Here is an 11,342-nt window from a genome sequence, read left to right on the forward strand (position 1 = left end):
AAATTTTGGTTTCTCATAAATGAACCCCTGAAGTTGTTTGATGGAATGTCCTGCAGGAGAAGAGCACCTGAGAGATGGCTAGAGATAAATTGGTTTATTCAGTGAAATGAATTATTCTCCCTTGTATAGCTGCTGAAGGGCACAGCCAAATTAAACTGGCTCTACGCACTGTCCTGATCTCTTCATTGCAGAATAGCTGGGTAACTCACATAGCAGAATTGATAAGCTTGTGTTACTTAGTGTAACAGCTCATTTCCAACATTTCTAGTCATAGCCCCCGATCCACGTGGATGGGCCCCTTGTGCCTGCAAAGTCCTGTTGATTTCAGTGGGACTCTCCATAGGCGCAAGGGATCATGTGGGTCAAATTGCAGGATCAGGACCATAGTCAGCACAAGAGTTACTGAACCCAGATTTGGGTTCAATTTTTCCAAAAGGCCTAAGTAACAAGCCAAAGAATTAGCTTCACCAATAGTATATTCTGCCCACTCCCAAGCTATCAGGAGTTGATTGAACATTCCTTATCTCAGGCCAGACTTCTGCACCATTTAGGGTACATCTTCACTGCAGAGTTAACGGGAGCTAGCTACGCTCAAGTCTCTCCTCTTGAGTTAGCCTGGCTCATGGGAGTGCAGCCACAGTGCAAAACAACGCTCATGCTGCTGTGTTTCCACTGATGCTGCAATCACTTGTGCATGGCTCTAAGACTCCTGGGGGTACATCCCATGGTTCTGCAGGACCCTGAGCCTTTCCTGATGAATCGGGGAAGAACTTGTTGGAAGGCATTGGAGGACTAGCAGCACTCAAGTGGAGCTAAGCTGCATCCGTGCTATAAAGGAGTCAAGTTAGCACTAAGACATTTTAGCCTATACCCACTGACTGGCCAGGCAGTTAGAGCTGAAAGCACCACCATGCTTGATCTAAGGGGTTTTGTGTGTGGACAGGACTCAAGTGAGGAGTAATATTCCGTTCAACTTACAACTCAAGTTACCTCTGCAGTGAAGACAAGCCCTTCTGCTCTTGATTTAGGAAAATGCTGTATTCTGATCTGGTCACTCATTTCTAAACGGTTGTAACAGAAACAGGAGGGGTACAGAGAAGGACAGCAGAAATGGCTAGAGGAACAGAAAGACCGCCATGTGCAGCGTTATAGTTTAGAAAGCAGACAAATAAAAGGTAACGTTATAGAAGCATTTAACGAGAGGTGCAGAGAAGGGCATTAGATGCTTCCTATTTGCTCCCGCATAACACTCAAACAAAGAACACCAATGAAATAATTGAAAACACATTTAAAACTGGGAAAGGAAATACTTGTTTTGCTTTACACAGTGCATAACCAAAGCCAAGAACTTAACAGTATCTAAAAAGAATGAGACATTGGTATGAATAACAAGAACAGCCACATTTACCTTACATTAAGATAAAATAAGCATAAGGGATATAACTCTTTATGCTTTAGGGCATAACACAGCCACTAACTGCCTGGGGCTTGCAAAGTACTTCTCCTATGTGCAGGTTATTCCATGATTTCTCTGAGACGGGGTATCTTGCACCTTCCTCTGAAGCATCTCTAATGGGATACAAGGACCACTCGTCTTATCCAATACGGCAGTGCCTGTGTCTTCTATGTTCCTAATTACAATGTGAGACTTTATTCAGTTTCACTGGATGAAGTTGATTCTCTCTGGCATCAGATGAGGATGTGTCATCCTCTTCAGGCCCAGCAGAGCCAATGGAGCATTGACCTGCGCTCTCAGCTTCTGGATGGGAATTCCAGCTGAGCTCTGGTTTAAAAAAAAGAAAAGAAAAAGACCTCAGCTTTAAAGCCAAGATGAGGGCAGGTGACAATCCTAAAACCTCAACTTCTTCCTAAGGATCTGGAGTGTATTGTGCAGAGAGAGCGCCCTCTTGCTCTGTACTCTTCAGAAAGGGGGAACTGTACAGAATCTTTGGAAAAGAGGTCAATTACGTAAATTCCAGAGGTTCCCCTGAGTCCTGAGAGCCCTGGGAACTGAGCAGTCCTGTCCCAAAGGTGCTCTCTCTCCCTACTTCCCAATCAGGCACACTTGAGTAATTGTTGCACTCCAGAAATAGTGCAGTACATTCTGTAGCTCCACAGCACTCACCCAGAATCTAAATAGTGATAAACAATTTAATTTGTTTGGCTTTTTTATTTCAAAGCAGCCCTGTGCAGCTGAGCAGTAAAGTAAGCAGAGGGCTTCACAAAAGAGCTTCACAAGATGTATTTTTAGGATTTAATTGGACTGAGTGCAGACTAGCACTTCCCAGGGCTCAGACCTGCAGCTTCATTAAATTTCTATGAACAAACAGACCATCTGGTGGTGCAGGATCCATAATTTTAAACCATATCAGGAGATTTCCAGGACCCTGGCTCATCTATTTTTTAATACTCCAGACTGACTGGGGATGAGGAACTCAGTGGCAGGAACAGAAAGCCTTTTTGCTTCATGTGAGCATTTTAGTAAAAACAGCCAAATTCTGAGCTTATGCAAGCAGGAGTCAGTGGAATTTTCAGTATTTTAAGTATTACCTACCCCAAGCATGAGTCAGGCCCCCTAAAATTATGAGATTGGCTTAAAAACCATGAGATTTAAGAAAAATAATATATTCTGGGGTCTTTTGGGTTGCCTTGTAGTGCTGGAGCCTTTAGGGTTCACATTTTCAAGCTTCTCTCCACAGTCATGATGGATAGAAACTTTCTTTTTTTTTTCAAATGAAAGCTGAGCTTTTCACATAATCACCTGACTCCAGGAGCTGGGGCTTTAAGAAAAAACACCAAATATCACAAGATTTATTATTCTAGCCTCAGAGTTGCAGAGAAAAGCTTGAAAATATGACACCTAAAGATTCAAAAATTATAAGATAAAAGGCAAATAAAAAGAACTCCCAAATTATTAAGTTTTAAGTCTAGTGTATGATTGTCAATTGTATGATTTCTTTTCTTTTCTTTTTTCATGGACTTGACTCCTTGTTTTTGAACACTTATGATTGGCAATCCTCTCTACTCTACTGTACTTTACTTCTGGCAGTGGCCAACACCCAGTTGCTTCAGAAATTCTGTGATCATATTCAGTTGTTCATGGGAGATAATTTATTCCTGACCTCTGCAGGCAGTTCACACCCTGGAACATGAGACATCTATCTCAGAGGAGCCTGTTTTACAAAATATAGCTCTTTTGCAGTAGCTGCTACACATGATTTTGAGGCTGGAGGTCACACACACAAATGTTCGTTGACTCTCAGGAGAAATAGCCATACACTGTACCCTGTCACTTAAGAAGCTGTGGAATATAATGACTTCCTTCTGCAGCTTTAAATCAAGGGTGACTTCAAAACAGCAACAAAGTCTGCTAGATTTAATTAACTTTCCCCTGTGGCTTACATGGCATCAGTTCAGTTACCAGCCACAGGCAATTACTAAAGAAAGGCAGCTTCTCTTAAATTTAATTATTTCCCCTGCAGTTTCCATGGTAAAGAGCTGAAGTGGGTAGAGTTTGTTTTACTTCTGCTGTTGTGTGAGACTTGCAGTAGTGGTGTGTGAACTCTGTTATCTCACATGGTGATGTCAACCACTGCCAGAGCTGAGACAGACCTGAGCCGATGAAATTCTTGCAGGAACACATCTGCAGTAGATAGATTCTTGAATCCATTACCAATTAAGGATCTTAAATCTCCATATACCTTGGCTTCTGGAAAAAACATTCATGGTAGGTGGGATGCAGAGATTGTGTACTGTCACATGAGAAGAGAGTGAGAAAGAAAAGCTTGAAAAGAAACTCCTATCAGCAACAGGAGGGCAGGATTTCTGTATCATTTTAGCATCAAACATATTTAACCTTATGACTGTGAAGCATACTGGCTCTGTGCAATGAACGGTATGAGAGAGACAGTGGGAATGCAGGGAACACTGAACAGACTGAAGAGAAAGGGTAGCTGGGGTGGATAAAGGTATGAAAATGCAGTTTGGGGATTTTATCATGAGTCTGATGATATTTGATGTTTTTCTTCAAGTCCCAGATCCTGGAGTCGAGTGTTTATGTGAGAATTTCACCTTGCATTTAAAACAATAAATATAGTTCTAGCCCTTGTGTTTGCAGAGAGAAGCTTGAAAACATGAACCCCAAAGGTTCAAAAACCAGAAGGCAAATGAAAAGAATCCAAATTGTATTATTTTAAAATCTCATGATTTATAAACCCATCTCATGGTTTTGGAGGTCTGATATTGCATAGACCAGATCATCAGCTGGTGCAAATCAGTGTAATTCCATTGACTTCAATGTTGTCCCTTGACCTAGACTGATTTACACCAGCTGGAGATCTGGCCCAAATATGTGACCTACATATCCCAGGGGGAAGCAATGGTGCCTAACTCTAGTGACTGTGTCTTTACAACTATACAGGATTTCTTATTCTTCTCTTCCCGCCACTCTAAAATATATTGCCTTGCATAATGACAGGTTTCAGAGTAACAGCCGTGTTAGTCTGTATTCGCAAAAAGAAAAGGAGGACTTGTGGCACCTTAGAGACTAACCAATTTATTTGAGCATAAGCTTTCGTGAGCTACAGCTCACTTCATCGGATGCATACTGTGGAAAGTGTAGAAGATCTTTTTATACACACAAAGCATGAAAAAATGGGTGTTTACCACTACAAAAGGTTTTCTCTCCCCCCACCCCACTCTCCTGCTGGTAGTAGTTTATCTAAAGTGATCACTCTCCTTACAATAAGAAAAGGAGTACTTGTGGCACCTTAGAGACTAACCAATTTATTTAGTCTCTAAGGTGCCACAAGTACTCCTTTTCTTTTTGCGAATACAGACTAACACGGCTGCTACTCTGAAACCTCTCCTTACAATGTGTATGATAATCAAGGTGGGCCATTTCAAGCACAAATCCAGGTTTTCTCTCCCCCCCACCCCCCCGCACTTTCCTGTTAGTAATATCTTATCTAAAGTGATCACTCTCCTTACAATGTGTATGATGATCAAGATGGGCCATTTCCAGCACAAATCCAGGGTTTAACAAGTGATCACTTTAGATAAGCTATTACCAACAGGAGAGTGGGGTTGTGGGAGGGAGGGGAGAAAACCTGGATTTGTGCTGGAAATGGCCCAACTTGATTATCATACACATTGTAAGGAGAGTGATCACTTTAGATAAGCTATTACCAGCAGGCGAGTGGGGTGGGGGGAGAGAAAACCTTTTGTAGTGGTAAACACCCATTTTTTCATGCTTTGTGTGTATAAAAAGATCTTCTATACTTTCCACAGTATGCATCCGATGAAGTGAGCTGTAGCTCACGAAAGCTTATGCTCAAATAAATTGGTTAGTCTTTAAGGTGCCACAAGTACTCCTTTTCTTTTTCCTAAAATATATGTATTCCATATTGCTAATAGAGAGACAAAGAGCTGTGCAGTAACATCACAGTATCAATTTTATAAGATCATTGTGTTTAACTGTTTAATCTTTGACTAGCTAGAACACACCATTTATTTATTCCACAGTGTTTCCTTTCTCAGATGGTTAACAGTTGTACCCCTCTGTGTCTCCCCCACCTCCCTCAGGCTTGCTCATTTACTTTGGCTACGGTATGTGGAACAGCACACTGGAGATCAGCGCCCGGGAAGAGGTCCTTCATCAGAGCACATACCAGCGCTATGATGTGGATGTTGACCCATTCTCGGTCGAAGAAGGCTTTTCCTATGCTAATGAGAGTGACAACTACCAGGACTGGCAGCCTTCAGAAGACAAAGGCTTCTCTTACCAGCAGATGTCGGAGGCAAAGGAAAGCAGTCGGACGAGTAGCAAATCGAAAAGCAAAGGCAAACACAAACAGAACTTCGAGGCCCTGATTGCAAATGATGAGCTCGACTACTCACCAGAATAGGCGTAACACAAACAAAACCACAATGCTATTTCTCACTAACCTAACCCTTGGGCTAGAATGTGAAGGCTTCTTTGGCTCTCATTTTAAATTCCATCCTTCCTAAAATTTCAGTGCCCGGAATCACATCACTTACTCACTCACTCACTTTTTTACTCTTCAGGATAGTTCTATAAAAAAGTTTATCCTGAATTCTGAGATTGTCACATTGATCAAAACAAGCAAGTGACCCATTCCGAGTCCACCAGCACGGCCTATCTTGGTGAATGTTACCAAGAGGGCCAGCACGTGGATGGATTGGCTGACTGGCAGATTCTTTCTAAGTCTATTAAGCATCCTATTGACCTCTTTTGGCAGCACTGACAATGTGATTTAAATGAGAGATGTGCCAAATAGGGTGGGTTTCATGTGAGCAGTTACATGACCAGCTGATTGGTGGGGGCATGAGACATATTCTCTGTGCTTTCCATAGAGAATATTTATCCCATGACTATGCTGGCATGAAGCAACATATTTGGCATTTTCTTAGCAAGTATATTTTTTCCTTGAACCTATAGAAAGAAAACCTTTGCTAGAGAGGTGTAAGCACACTGAAGCAGTAAAACATTTCCCAAGGGAATCTCAGGAGTAGATTGAAAGTGGATCCAGGGATCTTAGTCTCACAGAGCAACATTTTCATCCTCCATTTCAGTACCATGGCAGTCACTGCACACATCATGACTAGGGATGAGCCTGAACCAAACCTCCTGAATCCAAACACCACAAGCTTTGGGATTAAAATGCAATCTTCATTGCTTGCACCACACTCTAGGACAGACCAAATCAAAACTTCAGATCCCAGTACACCTGAATTTCTCAGATCTGGATCTAAGCTTTATGGTTTGGGCCCATCCTTAATCACTCCTCATCTAGACTTAATTCATTCCTCTATAAATACTCATAAATATCAAACTCCATTTCTCTTGGCACCATAGGTACCAAGGCTTGGACTCCATTTCCATCATTGTGTGTCTTCTACTGATTCACTGATCCATAATAGTTCCCACTGGGCACAGTCCAGATTGTCATTCAGATTTCAGTTCTTCAGATAAAGTTTCTATTACTTCATGTCACCTCAGTCATTAACTTTAGGTCATCACTGGACAATATTTGTGGCAACTGTAGATAACGGGGCCATTGAAATCTCATTCCTTGCCGTAAACTATACTTTGTATTAAGGATCCTTACCTTGTATATGTTTTTGAGATTTTTAACCAATGGACTCTTGGGTGCTACTATGAAAAATACTGAAGTGCAGCTAGTGACTGTAGTTAATGAAATTCCATAGGATCACGCCTCACTTTGAAACCAGATGGAATAGGCAAAGGGAGATGGGAGTTCATGTAACACAAGGTAGGGATTCTTAGGAGATGAATGTTTATTGAGAGTTAATCCACTGGCTACTAGTAGAGAACTAGCCCAATCCTCTCACTCTCACCTGAGCAAAACTCCCAGCAATGTGAATGGGAGTTTTGCCTGAGTGAGGACTGAAGGATCAGACCCAATAGGAATAACACAGCCTCCTCATATCTAATCACAAGCATACTGGGCCAAACTCACCTGTGGTGTAACTCCACTGAAGCCAGGGATGACTTTGGCCTGCTATGTCTTTTCCTTTTAATATATAAAAGAAACATAGTTAACTAAACTCTGGTAGGAATTGTTCTGACAAAGAAATTGGACATTTCTGAGTCACTTTCTCCCATCCATGTTTTTGTTTATTTAGTAATTTAATTGCAATATGCTCAATGCACCTATCAGTACTACTAGGCACATGTACACAATATTCAATCACATTAAACCCTAAAGCAATACAGAGTCATAGTGGAACACCACCCACCCAAACTGGCACTCACCTCACCAGAACAAAGCCGGAGATAGAGATTTTCCAAGCAGCCTTGGGGATTTAGATGCACAATTCAAATTGAAATTAATGAGTTGTGTCTCTCAATCCCTTAGGCAGGTTTGAAACTCTCAGGGACCAGCAGAGCAGTACATTCCAGGGTTGAGAGCCCCCTTTCTGAGAACAGTCTGCCACCAGCCCCCTGAATTACAAAACTATCAACTGGAGCATCCTGGATGACTTTGAGGTGTGGAATGCAGAAGCAGAGAGTCTGGTTGAAAATCCTGGCCCCATTGAACTCAATGGGAGCATTGCCATTGACTTCAATGGAGCTAGGATTTCACCCATTTGTCTCTGATTGAGCTCACACCCATACCATATAGGACTAATGTCTTCTTCTTAACATATTTGGATTCTAACAACTTTCAGAGCCAAGGAGAAACGTTTTATTGTCTCTTCCCTTTAAAAAACTCCTGTTATGGTTCTTATCACACTGTGTATTTACATAAGAACAGCCCTACCGGATCAGACCAATGGTCCATCTAGCCCAGAGTCCTGTCTTCTGACAGTGGCCAATGCCAGGTGCTTCAGAGGGAATGAACAGCACAGTCAATCACACAGTCACCCATCCCCTGTCCAGTGCCAGGTTTACAATGGCACCAGTGGCTCCATGGAGCCGGGCCCATGCTCAGAAGGGACCCCGGCTTACTCCACTTGCACTGCACCCTGAGACCCCGCTCCTCCCACACCCACCACTTGCTCTTCTTGGCCGGCCTGCTGTCTGGCCGAGGACTCCTCCATGACCCCTGACTCCACCTCTCTGTTCCCTTCTGCCCCCTGGCAGGACCCCAGTGCACCTCTGGCTCCAGGCCTGTGGGGCCCAGCCTGTCTCCCCAGAGCTGAGCCGCCTGGCCAGTCTCAGCCTGGGGGGGAGGGGCAGACAGTGTCGGGGGCTTGGCTGGGCCCCTCCAGGCAAGTGCATCTGGGGCAGGCCTTGGCCTGGCTGATCGCACCACTCCTGAAGGGACAGAGCAATTCCCGGCCCCGGGACCAGCCCTGGCTGCGCTGCCAGCTCAGCCCAGCAGACACAGTCCGCTCCCAGCAGGGCCGGTGAGTGCAGCCAGGAGGCAGGGCATGGGGGAGTGGGTCTCTGGGGAGTCCGGGGGATTGAGGTGCTGGGCTGTAAGGGGGCAGGGAACAAGTGTGTATTGGGGCAATAGAGAGTCGGAGGGGGAGTGCTGGGCAGTTGTGATGGGGCTGTGGGCAGGGGAGTGCTAGGCAGGGGTGGTGTTGTGCAGGGTGCTGTGCATTTCTGGGGGAGGTCGGGGGGCACTGGGCATAGTGGGTCTGGGGGGGTTCTGGTCATAGGGGGAGTCGGGGGGGTGTTGGGCAGAGGGCTCTGTGGCGTGGCATGGGCCACCCCCCTTTCCCCCCCCCGAGAGGAAGGGGCATGCTGGCATCACAGGGCCACTGTGTGTGTGGCAACTGCTGGTTTGTAAATAGTGCCCTCACACTGAGCTGGGCGGAGCATGCTATGCCATGCCCCTGGCTGGCCCCTTGGTCTGGGGACTGATCTCCCCACGCCATGCTCCATTGCCTCAATGGGGGCCCACAACTATGTTTGGCACCAGGCCCACAAAAGGTTAATCTAGCCCTGCTCCTGTTGTCCACTCCCAGCTTCTGGCAAACAGGCTAGAAACACTCAGAGCGTGGGGTGGCATCTCTAGTGTAAATTATTGATCAGCAACTTCCTTACAGATGATCCATTCCTAGCTCAATGGCCCATATAGCAGATCTGGTTTTAAATTATTGCAATACATGAAAAAAGATTTTTATCCAAAACCTATTTTTAATTAACAGAGCTCATATCAAATACATGAGAATGACTAGTCTCTTAGCTGCTGAAAGCTACAGGGCTAATTTCTGCCCCCTCAATTGCACCAGGGTAATCCAGCGAACTCCACTGACCTCATTAGCATTGCTCCAGATGTACACTGGTGTAATCAGGAAGAGAATCAGGACCACAATTCCCCTTGCTATTTCCTACCAATGCTTAGCAAAGTCACGACATGGTGCATAGTCAGGTGAATTTTACTCCTGTCACTTTACCATTCGAATAGGAAGACGTTCGCACCACATTAGCATGAACGTAGTGCATTTAGCAAATTTTCGCTCAGATGGAATCAGAGTAAATGATGCTGGGGCTTGAGAGATACAGTAATTCAGACAAGTAAGGGCTTGACACTACAACACGTGTGTAAACAGTCTTTACTTACATAGGTAGTTCCATGGAAATCAGGGAGGTTCCTGGGGTGAGTTTAGGAGCAGGCCCTCTAGTAGGGGTGATTTTATGCCCAGCAGATACACTGCACCAGATCCTGATTGTGTGAAGCTTGGCCTGAGAACTGCACCCAGAGCACCCTCCGGATCAATATAAAGCTGTGCCCAGATCCACCCTCTCCTTCTGGGGGCAAGGCCTGTGACTCCACCGCCCTCCTGCCATGTAAGGCAGTAAGGGTGCTAGGAAGAGGCCATGTCCTTGCATAAAGGGCAGATCTTGCTTGCAGACCAACAGTTGAGGAGCTCAGCCAGAGGGCACTAAGCACCCCCCTACCTCCACCCACATACAGGAGATGGCTGACGTCTCCAAAACAGAAGGGTGCCCATCAGCAAAAGAAAAAAACATACCCCCAGGCGGTCATGGGTGGGGGCCAGGAGGCAGCACAGAGCCCTTCATCCCATCCCCAGTAGCTCAAGGGTTCTGACTGAGCCCTTCTCTCTTTCACTGATACAGACCATTTTGCAGACCCAGATCTGCAGCAGGTTCTGCAGACCATGTGCAGGGGAGATAGAAGATCCACAAGTGACCAGTGGGGGATAATGGGTAGAACTCATTTGTGGGGGTTGGTGGCTCCAGGGCTCCAAAACATGTATCAGCTGCTTCTCATGCCTGATCTCCCAGACCTAAGCCAGGGCTGATCTCCTTTGAAGGCGAGAGAAATACCTAGGATCTGGGCCAGTATTAGTAGCCTTTGCATTATTATTTATTTGTTAGTATTGCCATAGCATCTAGGCACCCCAATCATGGAGCAGGACTCTACCATGCTAGGCACTGTACAAACACAGAACAAAATCCATACCTTAAATAGCTTACTAAGTACATATGCAGCTGTGAAGGTTCTTTCTACTTATTATAGGACTTTAAATAATCTTCCTTACCATTTTCATGCTGGTTAGTATAATTGATTTGTTAAGGACCAGCTGTGCTCAGCACTGTAGGAGACATAGTCCCTGCCCCAGAGAGTGTGCAGCTGGAAAAGGTGGATAACACAGAATGCTTGGAAAAAGCCAGAGGAAGGGTCTAATTAGAGTATTTTTCTCCCCTCCCCCTTTGAAAAATTACACATGCAGGATAAAAAGGAACATTGTAAAATCTGGGCACTAAAACCAGCCCCTTTTCCTGTCAAGGAAGATGGAGTTCTAGACAGAGGCAGAGGAATTGCTATGATCACTCAGCAAATCCTGCAGCTAGCTTTACACCACTTGTCTCAGCTACC

The 11,342-nt window shown here is 44.8% G+C and overlaps 1 protein-coding gene across 3 annotated transcripts in view; it reads left to right on the top strand.

Annotated features, from left to right (window-relative positions):
* Nucleotides 1-8,943, top strand: part of SLC7A14 (solute carrier family 7 member 14) — a 64,614-nt gene extending 55,671 nt beyond the window's left edge. For all 3 annotated transcript variants that reach the window (XM_073359406.1, XM_073359405.1, XM_073359407.1), the window contains exon 8: nucleotides 5,584-8,943. In XM_073359406.1, coding sequence (XP_073215507.1) covers nucleotides 5,584-5,906 — 323 coding nt within the window. In that variant the 3' untranslated portion in view covers nucleotides 5,907-8,943. The remainder of the gene's footprint in view (nucleotides 1-5,583) is intronic.
* Nucleotides 8,944-11,342: the final 2,399 nt, after the last annotated feature.

The sequence above is a fragment of the Lepidochelys kempii genome, chromosome 9 (assembly GCF_965140265.1).
Source record: "Lepidochelys kempii isolate rLepKem1 chromosome 9, rLepKem1.hap2, whole genome shotgun sequence".
Taxonomy (NCBI): domain Eukaryota; kingdom Metazoa; phylum Chordata; order Testudines; family Cheloniidae; genus Lepidochelys; species Lepidochelys kempii.